The sequence below is a fragment of the Toxotes jaculatrix genome, chromosome 16 (assembly GCF_017976425.1).
Source record: "Toxotes jaculatrix isolate fToxJac2 chromosome 16, fToxJac2.pri, whole genome shotgun sequence".
NCBI lineage: Eukaryota > Metazoa > Chordata > Actinopteri > Toxotidae > Toxotes > Toxotes jaculatrix.
The window spans coordinates 7,438,116-7,455,960 of record NC_054409.1 but is presented as its reverse complement, the minus strand read 5'-3'; the positions used below and the strand labels follow the sequence as shown (position 1 = coordinate 7,455,960).

The window sequence follows — 17,845 nt, the reverse complement described above, 5'->3', positions numbered from 1 at the left end:
TCATTTATTTATTTATTTATTTACAAACAATAAGAGCAGAGATTGAAAATATCTGATTAAATTTACTAAGTTCAGTATGTCAGGCAAGTGCAATTTTTAGGCAATTTAGTATTTTATTGTACTTAATTACTTTTAATAATCATTTCCGGGCAAAGTCGTGTAGAAAATACGACTTAAAAGTGAAATATATTTCAAAGAGCAGTTTATTTAAATGTCTGTTTGTCTGTACAAGCAGACATGTATGCATGTCAGTAATTTAGCACCCAATGAGTCGTTTTACTATTCATGCATCCTCACTTTCACATAATTCAGGATATTAATAAAGTTTTTTTTTTTTTTTTAATGTACTTGTTTCGCCTCTAAACAAGAGTATTCCTCTTAGTACACTCTAAACAATGACTACAATCAATCATCTATGTCTTTGAAGTGCTGTGGAGATTAATAACAAGTCAGACAAAAGCAAAAGTATGAAAGTTATTTATGTTTAACACTTTTGAACAGTTAAAATGCAATAACTGTAAAATTCAAAACTGTTGACCATGTACCCCAACCTTTTAATGTGCATGAAATACACTGTTAACCAGAAACCAACCGAAAACCAATTCACAATTCATGCACTCAAAACAAACAAAAAAAAACAAAAAACAAAATACTGACTGAACATTAGACTATGACTTCCCCATAAGACAATCGAATAATTTTTGCTAACAGCTCTGGAAAAATTTCACAGTTTAGACCATAAATTAAAAACACAATATATAATGGCATTAAAGTAAGATCATATTTTACGCTCCAGTCCACTTGATCATTTTACCTACAGCTAATGCTTTATTTTGCTTATTAAGGGGTTCATCTTAGTATTAAAAACATCAATGGCTTTCTTATTGGTTGAGTAACATTTCCATTGCAACAATGTAGTAATCTTAAAGCCTGAAAAGGAATGAAAACATTATGAAATGCATAAATACAGTATGTGTGATTCATAAAAAGCAGGCACATGATTAAATTATGTTTTTTCATGGCGTATATCAATACACATTACCTGATTTTATTAAAAAGAAAGCTTTTGATATGTACAAAATGTCTGGAATAAAGCATGTGACAGTAAAATTAAACATACTCTCATTTAAAGCTGCATTAGTCCATATTTTTATCTCAAAATGCTCAGAAATGACCACCTGCAATGTGCGAAGTGTCTTATAGTGAAGACACAGCAGGGAATTACTTGCAATTCTGCAGCTCTGCAGAGCTTTCAGTCTCTTTTAGTTCACAGCAGCAAATGGCAGACAACAATCACAGAGTAGTTGGTGAAGATAGTGGAGACTTTAGCAACTAAAAGGCCATATATGTTTATCAGGAGCTGAGGAGACAAAACCAAAGCTAAAAAGCAGAGACAATACTGGACTTACATCCATTAAATGGACACAAGCACAACTCTACATAAATGAAAGAATTGCTCGTTGTCTGCTGGATGTGTGAAGGCACCTGTTTGCGAACGCATTAACCAAAACAACCACATCAGGCATTAAAATGTTAGGGCAGAGTTTCTCAGGTTGTTGGGGATTATTCTGTCCTGTGGTGGTCACAAATTGATGAATGCAGTTTTAACAAAGACAATTATTTAATAAGTATTGTTGTAGGCCTGTTTTTTCGAGATCAGAGTATTGAATTAGCCCCAGCTTGTGTTATTTCCCTTTGGTTCCCTTTCCGCAACTGCAGTAAAATGACATTCCTGTGCTTTCTTCGTTGTTCATACCAAACTTCCAACCGTGGTGACTTTAAAGCCGTCTCAGAAGGTGTAGTGGAAGGTCGGAGGAGGTAGAGGTGGTGGCAGGACAAGCACAGATGGCCCCCACCCCCCAGACTATTTTAGGTGAGGTGACATTCAAACACAACCTTGGGAAAACCAATCTCCAGGACTGTTCTGAAACTTATTTCTGCCTTTGATTGAACTGTCTTAATTTTGCACAGTCCACTGCTGATCTACGGTGTCACGCTTCCCAGAAGGTCTGGGGTCAGGTAGCCGTCTGGTGTCGGAATGGCTTTTGGGATTATCAGCTGTGGGGCAGGTGTTGAGTTTGGTGTCAGTAAGAGGCTGTTCTGTCTGTCAACACCCTCTACCACAGTGTAGACAGGAGCAGGGGCTAGCGGGGACACGGTGGTGGTATCTGATTCACAGTAAGGAGATGGGGATGGCGAAGAACTCGAGTCCCCTTCTGTCGGGTGGGGTTTACTCACATCCCCTGTGGATAATCTTGGGCTCATTTTCCCTGCGTTGAGCTCTGAGGTGTAACCTCTGTGATCTGAATTCACCACCAGGAGCTGAAATTCTTTCTTTTCTTTCTCCTTCTCCACCATGATGGAGTCCTTCTCCGAATCTTTGCCAGTGGTTTTCTCCACCTCGGTCTGTTCCTCGGGTGACAGCAGCAACTTGCCAGATGACCTCACCTCGCTCACTTGGGTGTACAAAGCCTCCCTGCCCAGAGATACGAAGGGAGGCTCTGCAGCTGTCGGGCTCTGGACTGTGGAGCTTGGCTCAGAGGATCCCAGGCACGGTGGTTCTTTACTGACGGTTTGGTTTGGGATAAGAGGATGGAAAGGGGATATTTCCGGGTCGAGGGGGAGATCTGGGTCACAGCAGCTGGCTCGGCCCGAATCGTCATCTCTGAAGCCGATGGAGAGGGGAGAGCAGTTGGAGGACAGGGAGCGCTCCATGAGACAGTCCGTGTCCAGTTCTGTCAGTCTGTCATTCTGCTCCTCAATGTCCAGATCGATGAATTCCACCCAGGGATCGTTGTATAGCTCTGGCCTCAGATCAGGGGGACCACCCAGGATGGATGTCAACTCCCTCAGCTTCCCTTTCTGTGGGATAAAGAAAACAGAGTTGATACACAGGCCATATTCAGCTGGTGAGTCAGGTCAGCTGCTTCAGGGATGATGCTGTTTTGTTCTTTTTTTTTTTTTTTTTTTTTTTTTTACAATTTGGGTCTTATTTTTGTAGCTCACTAGGAACATTGTACTCGTTTGCTAAGATCTGGGAACATGGTGACATCACTGAAAAGTACACAAGCACAAGCAGTCAAACAATCAAGTGGCTTACATGGGGTTTTATTCAAAATCCCATTCATTTGTTTCACAGTTTACGGAAGCTGATTTACAGACTTGTACCTGCTGTAGTTGGAAGCAGCCAGGCTTCCTGTGCAATGAAGGATTAGTACCAAGATTTTCAGTGTACTCAATTTGTCTCAAGTTGTCAAGTAAATTTGTTGTTAGCTTGTTCAAATCCTGTGCTTGTGTTTCTTGCCTTCATCTGGTCTTCATCTAAGCAGTGTTGCTGGGTTCAAAATCCCCAATTATTTCAGTGAGTGCAGTTTTATTCAACCTGAATTATAATTAAAGCTACAAAAATGACACTCGAGTTATAATAAATATGAATTTTCCTTTAAAGGGTTAGTTCACATAGAGCAGAGAAAAGCCTCTCTAAGCCCACGCAGTCACTGTAATTACAGATACATATTAAGCAAAACAAAAGGCACAATCAAGCACAACAGGAACTAAGGCAAACAAACTATCCTTTATACGCTTTATGTGAGCTGTTACTTTAAAGGCCTGGATGCACCAGGATTTAAGACAACTAAATTTGGTGGTGAAATTAGTTCATTCAAGTGGAATCGCCACCATCTGAGGATCCGCCGGAGGAGGCAAAATGAATCAGAGCAAATCATCTGTGTAGAGTTCAACTTTGACAAACTCTGTCATCAGCAGGCCATCTTGGCAGTGCTGACCTTTGAGGGTATGGGGAACTGGACAGTCATAAAATAGAGGAAGATACCACAGCTAATTAGAATCACCATTAGAAAGCTCGTTAGCTCGGGCAGGCCAGTTAACCAGTAAGCTGGTAGCTTGCCAGCAACACTGGTTCACCACTCAGCCCTGTGAGTATTCACCAAGTTCCAGCCCCACCTACTTCACGTGAATGAGAAACTGTCGGTTTGTAATGTGGACCCCACTTAACACCCAGTGTGCTAAGGAAACAAGCATCATATCATGTAGGTGAATACCTTAAGTAGTTCAGGGTCAATTCCTCTTATTTTAGGTCCAGGAACAGGAGGCAAAAGAATAACCATCAACCTTAGGAAGGGAAAAAAAGGAAAGATGTTAATTTGACACAATGTGTGAATGAAACAAGAAACACTGCAGATATTTGGATTATCTCACTGACACCCCAATAACACAGACACTGAAACAGTTTCTCAGGGTCAAACAGCCCACACAGACGGCTGGTCACTGAGCAGCCTCATGCGCTCCTTCACTTCTCTCTCTCAGCATTTGAAATCTTCTGGTTCTGCAGTGAAATCCTGGTTGGTTATAAAATACTTACTTTTCCTGCTGTGATATGACAACTAACATCAGGATGGCCACTAAACACAAGGCACCAAAGATGAGCAAAGCCACCACTGGGAATCTTGACACTGGGAAATGAAAGACAAACACAAATCCTTAATATAATCAGAACATTACACACACCAAAAAGAAAAACCTGACACTGTTGCCTTCTGTTTCAGTAAAGGCCTTTTGTCTTTCAGACATACAGTACAGTGTGTGTTCATTATGTAAATGTTCATTGTAGCTTTATTCAGACATGACAGGATCATTATGGAAAATGTCAAGACTTGAAAATACTTGAAATAAATGTGAACCTGTTCTTTAATGTTACATCCACACCATCAGATTCACACCAGTCCCTGTTTGTGTATCTTGTGCAATCATTATTTTTATATTTGCCATTATTATTGCAGCTATTATAACAGCTTCGCCCATCAAGCCTCTAAACATAGCTATGACTGTTCACCTTTAGATGGGATGTGGACGAATATCGAGTCGCTGAATTCTCCGAACTCTTTCCCACCGAGCATTTTGCACCGGACCCGAACCTCGTGATTGACGTTAGTTTGAAGCCCATAAAGGGAGCGAGTTGTGCTTTGCACAAGGTCGACCTGTGCAGAAGAAAATAAGGTTGAAATACTAGAAACAGCACTACAGCATCACAAACGTCTTTAAGTAACATTCATGTTTCTTTTGACAATAAAATTCAATTCAAAAATCAATCAAGCTATATTAGAGTCATCGAGTCTTAAAGTTAGCTTTACTGATGCAAATAAAATTACGGTTTAAAATAATACTGAATTTCAGCTTCACTCAAGCTTTAATTCAGCACAGTAATATGAAACTTAGAAGACACTCACCGTCTCCCACAGGTCGGAGTTGACATCACGGTACTGGATCTCGTACTGCAGCGTCATCCATCCCATCTCCACGTCTGCGGACTGAGGAGGCTTCCAGCTCAGCATGATATCATAGTAAACGCCGGTCAAACTCATATTGAGCAGGGTCCAGTTCAGGCCCACTGGTGGGTCAGGTTCAACTGCAGACCAAAAGATTTAGCGGTGGAACATGACCTCAGGATTTCAAACAGCACAGGTTTACTTGCAGGTACTCCTGGATTATTTCAGTGGAGGTGTGTTAGTTGGAATCAGGTAGCTCTTCACTAGAATAAACTAATAATTCAGTTAAAGAAAAACATTACATCCATATGTGATACATGGGTTTTTAATGTTTTTCACAATTTTCTTTTATAATCTCAATCGCGACAGCTGAGCGGTGACGCAGTAAACTCACCGATGTCTTGAACGTGGAAGAGGTACTCATCATAGAGGACGGTTTGATCCCTCGAGCGGAGCTGGACACCGTAATAGGTCCAGATGGATGTGTGGTTCTCATTGAAGAAGCACTCGTTTGGCCAGTCAGTGCTGTAGTGAGGACACTCACTCCAGTCTTTAGGTGAGACTAGAGAGGGTCTGTGGAGGGGGGACAACATGAAGCAGAGGGAGGCAATGACAGGAAACAGCACTACCTACTACTTTGATAAGGCCGGAGATAATCTACAAATTCCAAAATTAAATGAAGTGATTCTTCTAACAAGCACTGTGTATGTATCCATTGCCCAATATATCTTATTCCTCTGAGCCACACAGCTTCACTGTCTTCCAGAAGCTATTAAAAATAAGAATAAAAAAATCACTGAGCCACACTGTGTCACTGGGTGACTTGTTCCTTCGTCCACTGCAGTTTATTTTGACTCAATCCCATTAACACAGTGTTGGTTTTGTTCTTTTTCATGGGATTTGTTGACACCTAAATAAAAAAAACTATAAATAATGCCTTATCCTTTAAACCAGTCTCCTCATATTTTGGTTTGCATTTGCGAAAGTTAGACATTTTTAAAGGAACTAGGTTACAGCTAAGTGTAACATGCAGAGTGAACATGGACGTCCCACGCCAGGTGAGACCCAACAACGTACATATTTGAGTCGTAAAAGCAGTTTGTTCCAAACAGTCTTTCTTTCTTTTTTTGTCTTTATTATCTGCATCAGTCAGTGTAGCTGAAAAAAATGATATACAATAGGCAGGACACAAGAACCAAACTACTGACGTCTGTTCATCACAACTCTGAGGACATCATTTGTTCACTAACATTTTTTTTTTTTTGCCTTGAAATCATTTCTTTTAGGCGCTTGAAAACCTTGATTTCCTCGAAAGCACAGAAAAACCACATCTATCTGAGTATTCAGTCAGTGATGACAACGTTTTTTCCACTCACTTTTTGTTAATATAGAATAAGCGGAGGTCTCCAGGCTCGGAGTGATTCTGGAAAGAGCCGACATTCCATCTGCAGCGGAAAGTCTCCATGTTGGTGGACACACAGCCAGTGAGGTGTGGGCGTCTGTAGGGGAGGACTGCAGGGAGACAGAGTGTGAAAAGGGAGAACAATTACATATCTAATCCTTTATTATACTACAAAGAGCTGTTTCGCTTTTTTTTTTTTTTTCCTTTGTTGCAACTGTTCTGACTCATGGTTGCCTTTGAGGACGGCTGAGCTGCACTTCAGAGACAGGCTAGTAACTGTAACCTAACTCCAGTGAGCAGCCCAACCACAGAGCAAACATCAGCATTTTCCTGGAAGTCGTTTTTACTGCTCTTCAAGTGAAAGCTGCAGCCAGAGAGTTCACTGCCTCGGCTGTCGTGGAATAGCTGCGCTCTAGTACGGAAAGTACCACATGGATCCTGTTTTACTGGCTGCATATGCTCAAACAATGTGTGCACAGAGCTCCTCTGTTCGTCTTGCAGTTCACTTGAGCTGTGCCCCAATTCCTGTCTGTCTGTTTCACGCTGTGAAAGTGAATAAACTAAGTGCACTATAAAGTTAGCATTAGATTTTTTTTAGTATGTTGTTGCTAGTTAGTTCAATTATTTCCATTATATTAATGCATATTATCACCTTAAAGGGTTGGTTCACCCAAATTAACAAAAATAAATATTTCCTCTCTTTCCTCTTGCTATATCCAAAAAGAGTTTCATTTGCCCTGTTTTTGAGAGATCGCTGATAAAACAGAGGTCTTTGCTATTTCTTTTGTGGAGACCACAGCACTGAAAAATGACGCAACAGCAACATCCCTGTCAGAAAGCACTGTTCTGGCTAATCTGGGTAAAACTCTATCAATAGTTTTCAGAGGGACTATCTCTCTGGGCTAAGAAAGTAGTTCCAGTAGAAGCTGCGGATTACCAGAAGTAACATGGAAAAATATCTCAAAACTAAAAGCACAATGGATGCATCAGCCAGGCTGACATTATCAGCCGATGCACTGGTATTGGCATAATACCAGACACAGATAAAAGTCTCAAATATCAATATTGGTATAGGCCTCTGGTAAGGCCACAGCATGTTAAACCAAAAAAAGCGCTGCAGGAGTTTTCGTTTTTTTTTTTTTTTTTTTGTACTACCAGGAGAGTTTGTCATCAGTGGTTCTGGGGACAGCGGCAGCCCTCAGCTGACCACATCAACACTTCAGGGTGGAACAACAACACAAGCCCGGGCTGGCTGAGTACCGAGAAGTGTCAGGACAAGATGGCTCCTTCACAGCTGAGAGGCAGTGCAGGGAGCAGATGATGAATACCTCTGGCCTGTTTAGGGTGCTTCAGGGAAGGGGAGTTACAGGTTAAAAATAACCTGTTTACCAGATCCCCGACTCCTCCTCAGAACCGTGCTTAGCTCAGGATTAAGAGTAAAAATCAATCTGACACTCAGTTATGGGAGACATTTTTGTAGCTCACATTGTATGATAAATGAGGACATGTGAGTGGTATGTAAACTGTGTGTGTGTGTGAGACACAGAAAATTTTATTTGCAACCCTGTTTCCAAGAAATTATGTTAATGTTTATGTACTGCTAACGTACATAAATGTTTATCAAGTAGCAACATTTTTTTCAGGTAAATAAAATGCGAAAGCGGGTGAACAAGGTGGGTGCAGGACTGACAAAGGAGACTGTGGTTCGAATCCTGAGACGCACTTGTTGTTCCCTCTACACAACAAAAACATTTACTTAAGGTTTGGTTAGAAATATCATGTTTTCGTATAGGCCATGTTAAAAAAAAAAAAAAAAAAAAAAAACAGTAAACAGTTCATATGTTGAGGTTCAAGTCCATTTTGACTTTTTCTGTGTGGAACCACGACCACAATCCTTCACAAACCTTAACCATGTGCCAAAACATAACCATGAAAATGTTTAAACGTGCTTTAGTTAACATGAGCAGATACTGTACTGCAAGACTGGACAGTGCAGAAAAAAAAGAAAATCGAATGTGTTGTCAGGGAAAATTTTACAGAGACATTTTGAAACTTGCCAACTATGTTAATTAACAATGTTTTGTCATTATGTGGAGTATGTCTGAGTTGTTTATTTGGCTGTATTATGCAGATTTGACATCAAATATACAACATGTATTTAAGCTATCCAACAGTATATAAAGTAGACAGCATTAGCTCACCACTGCCCAGCTGAGTAACTGATGTACTTTCAGGTAAAATTCTGAATGCAGGACTTTGATTTGGGAGTATTTTCACATTGTATTTTTGCTACTTCAACTTGACAACTGGATCTGAGGGAGAGTGAGAAAGAGCAGAAACAAAAAGGGAGAAAGTGGTTTGTACCACGATGTCTAACTCTCACATAATATCCCTTAACATTGATATGTAGTGTACAGCCGGGTCCTTCCCAACAGAGAACGCTGTTAGAATAAGTAGATCACCTCACAAACTGACAGGCTTCATTTTTGTGTTTGCACGTCAAAGTAAGCGCTGCTGTGTTTGCTCAACAGCTGCCAAGCAGAGTTCACCTCTGGTGTAAGTAAACATGTGAGCAGTAGATGTGGTGAGCTTTCTGAACACAGACATATTCGATCCACAAAACACACAACTTCCAACATGGAAATTTCAATTTACAGTATATTGTCATCAGAGGACTCATCTTTCTGAGGCAAACTACCACAACCAAGCAAACATGTTTACAACATGAATTTTGCTGCCTGCACAGTCTATTTCGGGGTGAAACAAAACATCCTTGCTTGATCTGTTTTTATAAGCCCAGATGCGTTTCCTTTTAGCTGTGATTTGGAAGGGAACAGGAAATAGCAGCTAGCATTAATTTCCTTTAAAGGACCAACTCCTACCTTCAGCAGATCCCATAAACTATAAGGTAGAACCACAGCTTATTGTCTCCTGTTGTTTATCCAACCCCTTGATGATAATTAGTGTATGTTTTTCCTATTATAGCATCTATTAACATCTGCACAGTGTGTTGGTGGGAAGCTGTCAGCAATGGCTTTCCTGTGTACACAGAGGGCAAATGGTTATTTACAGAGTCACATGTTCAGACATCAATCAGGGAGCTCTCTGGGGGAAATACCTCATCCTCTGCATTTAGAAAAGCCATTTCCTTCCTTGGCTAAGGGCCACAATGCTTTCATCGCTAATTACAGTTCTTTACAATCCTAACAAGCCTCAGTAGCAACGCATGGATAGAAAATTAAAAAAGTGAAGAGTGACAGTATGAGCTCTCCAGAGAAGAAACCTAATCATATTAAGACCCAATGTTCTGATCCCTGAGTCATATAAACACTGTGTGAGCAGTGAAAGTGAACTGAGAGTGAACTTGTGTGTCAGACAGCTAAACACTGAGCAGATACTCAGTATAAAGCTCAGTAAAGTCAAGCGGATACGGATTCAGCTGATAATCCTCTGTTGGTTCATCACCATAATAATAAAGTACATCTTTTAGAAAACACTGAGATCCTGAACACGATAAATTTATATTTGTTCTTCAGTTACATATAGCCGTTTCATCATCTGGGCCAGCAGCCCACTCACCACAGAGACACCGTGCCGATCTGAATCACTCAACAAAATTTGAGACGTAGGCCGCGATTCAGAAATCTGCAGGCATCTGCAGGCCATTAAACGCTGGCAAACGTGCTACCGAGTCTTCACAGAAAAAATGATCCCGAGCTGCAGGACTCCAGATTTCTATGAACAAGTTGTTGGCTCTCACTCCAATATTTTTCTTTTTCTTTTTTTTTTTTTCCTGCTGCGGGGGAAAACACATCTGTCAGGACACAGCAGCGTTGTTCAGTCTCACATAGAGACATGAAACTAAAACAGAATGAAAAATAAGTAGCGGGAGAACTTGAGGGGAGGAGGGGGGCTGCACGTCCTCTGTCCACACCTCTGCTAACTCACTGAGACTGTTATGTAACAAGACAAAGCACAGGATGTCGGTGCGTGAATTAAATGGTCAGTGCAGACCTAGTTTATATCTGTGGATAAAACACAGCTCATGTATGCAAATACACGGCCTTTCCACTGCCACTGAGGCACTGTGTGTTAGAAAGGGGGGCCTCTACACAACAAACAGCTTCCCATTGTTCGGCAGTGGAGTGCTCTCTGCTCTCTGCTCTGCAGAATTCCTGGGAAGCCACTTCACTAGAAATCTGCTGGCCGTTCCGTGTGGTTCTCTGTGGAGGGCTTTGCTGTTGTGCAATACACGTTCATTTCAACGCCAAAGCAGAACCGTAACAATGCAACTATTAATCTTTTCTTTTATTCCAGGCTGACTTTGTCCTGTGGCCCATTAAAAAAAGATTTGTCTCAGAATGTTCCCTCTGGGATTCTTTTTTGATTCCAAAGTTTTTCCACAGATCAACAAGAACTGAAAATCTGGGCATCAGGAGACACCAGATGTCAAAGAACGCCTCATGAACGCCAAGTATAAAACTTGCAAACAACATAATACAATAAGTTATTGTACTTTATATAATAAACATAAGTTTAAACCTGTCTCAAATCCTCAAATTCCTACAACTGTTTTCAAACTCTAATCTCCTTATGCACTGAAATAAACAGAAAATAAATAAAAATGGTCACCAAAATTCATAAACACACCTTGCACAGAGGTTGAGTCCAGTGCTGAAGCGGTGAAGACGTGAAGGAAGAAGAAGAAGCAGAAGAAGACCACGGTGAGACCAGCAGCCATGGTGTTGAGCTGTAGAGAAAACATGTGGTGAACGTTAGTTTCTCAGTGCAGTCCACCCAGCTGAACTACACAACGCATGAAGGCCCTGCCCACCACCACCACCACCACCAACACCACTAAACTGGGACACTTTTACCACCCCTTAACTTTTCAAAAGGAGGAGAGGCTGGGTCCACTGATAAAACTGTATAGGGTCACAGGACTGTAAAGTGCTTTATATAAAAGCATTCATCAAATGACTCACTGTTTCACTTTGCAAACTTCACTTTAGCACATACATAGCACCTTATCTGTTGGGTTATTCTGAGTCCTAATCTTTGGATCACTTTGCAAATATTTTGCTAAATCCTTGAAATTTCAGCTCTTTAGGACTGGAACCCAAGAGACCCCTTTTACTTTCTAAACATTTCATGTTAAACAAGCTCAGTGGTATTTACAGTAGTGCTGCTTTAAGACATGTTCTAATTCATCTTCTTTAGGCTTTTGATTCATGCAGGACTAGCCATTTGTTGGTTTTAAAAATGATCTTACTTCTGATTTTACTTCCGAAGTGATTTGAATTACTAAGATCTGCTCTCAGTTAACTATTGACTTCACTAATAACAATTCATTTTTGTTAAGACCTCACTTCAACTCACACTCACCTTTCCTTTCACTACTTAAACACACATTTTCAGCTCCTTTCCTTCGACTTACACACTTATTGTCCTTTACATTATTATTTCAAAACCTCATTTCAAAACATGTTGAGGTAACAAAAAAAAAAAAAAAAAAAAAAAGATTTAAAATGTTTCAGCTGCTTCAGAAAATTTATGCTTCTCCAGCGTCCATATTTTTTTCATGAAATTTGAAATACCCACAAAGGAGAATCCAAGCTATGAATCATAGCAGACCGCAGTTATTGGACAGCGGGGAGGATCAGCAGGAAAACTCAGAATCTGAGCATGTTTTATTCATTATTTTCTTCGTGGTATTCACACTCTGTATTCTTCCTGGAGAGGCGTGTTTCGAAACAGTAAACAGTTTTGCTCTGAACATGACATCCATCCCTCTCCAGCAGTGCTGGCTTCCTGTCAGCACTTGTGAAATCCATCCCTACAACATTCTGGGCCTCATTTAGATCTTGTTTACTTATCCTTGTATGGGATTCATATTAATTTATCATCTAATTCAGAGCTGAGTTTTCAACACAGATGCCTGGGTCAGGTGTGAGGTTTCATCTCAGCAGGATGTGAGAATTTCACGTCCTAAAAACGTGTGTCAAGGGCCAGGAACGCCTGAGAAAGAATGAGCCTCAAAGAGAAAAGCCATAAGATCCTGTCACTAACTGCATTTTGATAGGGAGGGAGTATCCGTGAGGATGGATAACATTAATGATTAGGTGTCTTTCAGGTGTGAAATGGTTTTAACCCCAATATTGACCCCGTTATGAACAACAGATTGTTGAGGCAGTTACATCTGAGAAGGTAATTTTCTCATACCAATGGACCCTATTCATGAAGACGTCACCTTCTGTGATGTGCAAATGAATCATTTTGGAAATCAGCCAATCTGTCTGTGCACGATGTTATTTTACTGACTCAACGCCCTTTGAATGCACTCAGTCATGTAATCTCCTCCTTTCCTCCCCTCACACCTTCTGACACTGACTCACGTTCTTAAGCTTTGTGGTGTTAGTCCAGTTTCTTTGCTCTTAATTTCACAGCTCAGTTGTTGCAGTGCAGGTGGAAAACAAGCAGCTGATTCATATGTTACTTTATCATTTTTCTATCAATCATACATTTTAATAATACAGTTATTTTTGTTATAGTGACATACAAAAGACAAATCCTGATCACCCAAGATTGGTGGTTCCTGTGTTGCAGTTGCAGTATTATATTTCTTTAAAGAAATTATTTTTTAATTAAGTATTTCTGCAGCAATTGGCATTTGCTTGATTTACGTAATTATTTATGAATATAAGTTATATAAGTTTTTACAGTGAAGTTCACTCTTCAAACTCTTATTTCATACAAAATATGGAAAATGACAGATTAGAGCAAAAAAAATCTTTTGAACAACGTGCATTTCAGTAAAAAGAATGAATCAATGGAATAATCTTGAAGTTGAAATAAAAAAAAATAAACATCTCCCTTGATAATGTCTGTGTCCTTGTGACAACTCTTTAATTGCCAGATATGAAGGCTACTTTCCCATGATGTTGTGTTTGTAAAAATAAAATATCATCGGATATATTGTAATTAGATGTTGGGGTTTTTTTTTAATTCAGCATCAGTCAGCTCTGTTTTAGGTTCAACAGGATCACATGCAACATGCTAAAATAATTACTGTTACATAATCTTTCACTTATGTTAACTAAATACACTCAGCAGTGAAAGTTTTATTATTATTACACATATTACCAGTGACAGGGTCATGAGTCAGAATGGCTGCTCTTAAACTTGGCTGCAGCCTCTGTGTTGTTGCTTTGAACTCTCTGTTGGCCACTGATGGTCTACACACAGTGGGAAACAGACAAGCTTTTTCACTCTGGGATGTCTCGTGCTGATAAGGCCGACTAACAGACTAAACTAGACTCTCAGCTAGAAATAACAGTCCCTGTTCAGATGAACAGGTGTGGGTCGTACTAACACACTCAAGGTCAAGGCATAAAGTTGGGGAGAACATTATACGAGGGGTGATGGAGGCAGAAGGTAGAAGGAGATGAGTTAGCTCTGGTTAAACACAAGTGCAGTTCAACTTTTTCGGTGATTACACAGAAAATCTGAAGTTGATAACATTTGTGGTTTTTCTGTTTCACGTGATTAAAAATTAAAAGTCAGCTCTGCCTGAGAAAATGGACACATCGACCTTAATGCAGTCATCCACTACCTCGCTCTCAAGGGCTCATCACCCAATGAGGTCCTCTGCCTGATTTGACCTGATGTGGCCCCTCAGACTACTACCCCTTCCTCTAGATGAAGAAGGAGGTCAGTGGTTGCCATTTTGATAGTGATGATGGCGTCACCTCTGCAGTGGACCACTTTCTGTAGAGGTCCAAGACACCTACTTCTACAAAGCAGGGATCAGTGTGCTCATGGACCCGCTGGACTGAGTGTGTAGGATGTGGACTACATTAAAAAAAGAAATCAGCTAGGTTTTCTAAAACCGACTCCTTCTACCTTAGGCCACAAACGTATCAATCACCCCTGATACTTCCACATCAGGGCTGATTCCAGCTGTTGGCTGACAGGTTGGAAGGTTTTCTGACAGAATTGGTCCAGATGTGGAGATGTCACACCTGACCTCCACATCTGGTCACACTGTTTGCCAGGAGTGTAGCCATTGATAAGTTTGTGGCACAACTATGAAGCAGGAACAAGGAAATGTTTGGCATTTTAGTTTGAAAAATGACAGAAATGATTAATGATAAAAGTAGGTTGATAGATTTATTGCTCTTTATATATATATATATATATATATATATATATATATAAACAAACTACCCACAAAGCAACTTCAGTTCAAAACTAAACTGGGTTATTTTCCACCTTAGACTTGACTGATCAAATTTAGATCTCAACAAGCTTCTTCTCTTCTATACCACAAACAACTTTAACTTTCAGTACTTTCACATAAATCACATCCCCAGCTTGTTTTTAAACCGCTTCACAGTTTGGTCTAGGATCTTTTTTTTCCCCCTGCAAACGTGGAGAAAATGTAAATAAAACGCTCTGACACACTAACACAGCCCACAGCAAGAATTATAAGCTGCTTCTACAGTATAATACGCAGACGCTTTCAGTTTGCCAGTGTGAGTTAAACCGGTCACTATCAGACACTGGCGCCTTAAATACAGCTGCGTAAACACATGAAACATGCAGGACAGACATGAGAAGTAACTCACCGCTGAGGTGAAGTGAACGGCAGTGTGCTCTCCAGCTTCACTCTCACTCAACAAAGCAGCGGACTGACACAAATAAACCACACGGTTCCTCCAAACAGGCCGCAGGACGCCTTCTAACAACCAGCCAGGAGCGCGTTAAACCGAGATCCGAGCGGAGCTGGACACGCTGTCGAAGAAATCCCGTCCGCCTGGCTGACGCTGTGCGCCTGTGTCTGCAGCAGCAACTACAGCTGCAGCCTCATGTCGTGATACAGACATGGTGCTGTTTCTGATGCAGAGAGAAGGACGCCATCTGCCGGAGAAGTGTTGGAAAAACAAGCAGCAGATGTCAAGGAAAGGACATGCTGTGGCATTTCTTCTCCAGTGTTTTAACTTTAATATTATTATTTTATTATTTTATTATTCATTTTCATATTATTATAATATTCATATTGTATTATATTAGTCAGTTTCACAGCACATAATCCTCCGTATTTTTTTTAAAAATTATATCCCATTGATTTTTTTTTTTCTTTTTATCTTTTGTGGCTCTTTTTGTGTCTGTGTTGTGTTTTTACTGTGTGAGTGTTGTATGTTGAAATAATGATATAACCTACCTTAACCTTGAGGTGTGGTTTTTGTCTGACTCCATTACAAGGAAAAGTCTGCCATTTAAAATTCATGGCTAATTGAACGTAAACACTTTAGAAGCTTATCTCAATCTGCAAAGTAACTATGACCTGCAGGGGGAGGTGCAGCCAAGTAAAATGTTCAATATTTCTTTTGGAAACAAACTGTGATCAACCTAACAGGGGATAAAGAAAATCACCTAAAAGTCCTACAGGTCTACATGTTGTGGAGCTGTTCCTCCACACATTGAGAACAGTGTCTCCCAGAGTGTGGAGTCACGTTTCAGTACGTGTTCAGTCACTGGTACATGTGAGTCTCAGACACTCACATGTCAGTCATGTCTTGTTTTTGGCTCTGAGCCGTCAGACCACACCACACACACACACACACACACTCTGTGGACCACTCACACACTCTTCACATTCTCTGCATAGCACACACACACACGCACACTCACACACACACAGGCCCATGCACATGCAGTCTTAAAATTTGATCACATGCAACATGCTAAAATAATTACTGTTACATAATCTTTCACTTATGTTAACTAAATACACTCAGCAGTGAAAGTTTTATTATTATTACACATATTACCAGTGACAGGGTCATGAGTCAGAATGGCTGCTCTTAAACTTGGCTGCAGCCTCTGCGTTGTTGCTTTGAACTCTCTGTTGGCCACTGATGGTCTACACACAGTGGGAAACAGACAAGCTTTTTCACTCTGGGATGTCTCATGCTGATAAGGCCGACTAACAGACTAAACTAGACTCTCAGCTAGAAATAACAGTCCCTGTTCAGATGAACAGGTGTGGGTCGTACTAACACACTCAAGGTCACGGCATAAAGTTGGGGAGAACATGACATGAGGGGTGATGGAGGCAGAAGGTAGAAGGAGATGAGTTAGCTCTGGTTAAACACAAGTGCAGTTCAACTTTTTTGGTGATTACACAGAAAATCTGAAGTTGATAACGTCTGTGGTTTTTCTGTTTCACGTGATTAAAAATTAAAAGTCAGCTCTGCCTGAGAAAATGGACACATCAACCTTAATGCAGTCATCCACATGCAGTCTTAAAATTTGAAAGAGGCCACTAAATCAGTCACAGTGGAGGTAGTAGTCAGGGGAAGACAGTGATCCTGTTTATCATTCTGTACAACTTAAACCTGCAATAACACAGTTTTGGCCACATGGGGGCAGCAGAGACGCTGTCAACTGACATGTCATTGACATTTAGAGCTGATATGGTGAAATTGTTATCACAAATCTGCCTGTTTACACAACCAGCAGACACGGGGCAACATGATCACTCACTGGGAGTCGTGTATTCACTCTCTTTTAGATCTGTTTTTAGTCTTTACAAACGTGAGGAAAATAAATGCCGCTTTAGCAGCTGAATGCTCCACCAGCTCACCACTAACTTTGTCTGTCTGCTGTTTAGAGTTGGGCAGGTTGTGTGCAGTGGCTTTTTATCAGACTAAAATAAGTGATAATACGCAGAGTCACACATCACGTTTGTTTATAATGATGCTTATTAAGTTTCTGCTGGTATTTGAACCAGGTGCTAGGTAATACATTTTGGTAGAGAATCATTTCTTGTTGTGAGGATGTACAGTATTCAGGTGGAAATGCATGTGTGTAAAGGTGTGAGGAGGGATTTACTCTGGGGTCACATATCATTTATTCCTTATTCTTCATATATATATATATATATATATATATATATATATATATATATATATATATATATATATAAAGAGGCTCCACACACTTCCTGCTTCATCTGGAATAGTAAAATGAAAACAGGTAGACATATTGTGCAGCTACAGTATAACCTCAAAGTTTAGGTGCTGAACTCTACAAAAGAAATAAAGTCACCATTAGATGGCAACCACAACCCTGCTCACTGAATACAGTCAGACCT

At 40.4% G+C, this 17,845-nt stretch overlaps 1 protein-coding gene across 3 annotated transcripts; it reads right to left on the bottom strand.

Moving 5' to 3' along the window:
• Positions 1-314: 314 nt before the first annotated feature.
• Positions 315-15,517, bottom strand: LOC121195387 (growth hormone receptor-like). 3 transcript variants are annotated; one of them, XM_041058809.1, is made up of 9 exons: positions 15,315-15,517; positions 11,338-11,437; positions 6,662-6,797; positions 5,680-5,858; positions 5,247-5,425; positions 4,853-4,997; positions 4,382-4,472; positions 4,062-4,131; positions 315-2,862 (listed from the first exon to the last, which is right to left on the bottom strand). In XM_041058809.1, exons 2-9 carry the CDS (start codon positions 11,426-11,428, stop codon positions 1,984-1,986), a joined length of 1,770 nt encoding a protein of 589 aa, XP_040914743.1. In that variant the 5' UTR covers positions 11,429-11,437; positions 15,315-15,517; the 3' UTR covers positions 315-1,983. The 3 variants fall into 3 exon arrangements, with proteins under 3 accessions (XP_040914743.1, XP_040914742.1, XP_040914744.1); XM_041058808.1 differs by lacking the exon at positions 15,315-15,517 and having other exon boundaries at positions 11,338-12,019; XM_041058810.1 differs by lacking the exons at positions 11,338-11,437; positions 15,315-15,517 and adding an exon at positions 10,267-10,542.
• Positions 15,518-17,845: the final 2,328 nt, after the last annotated feature.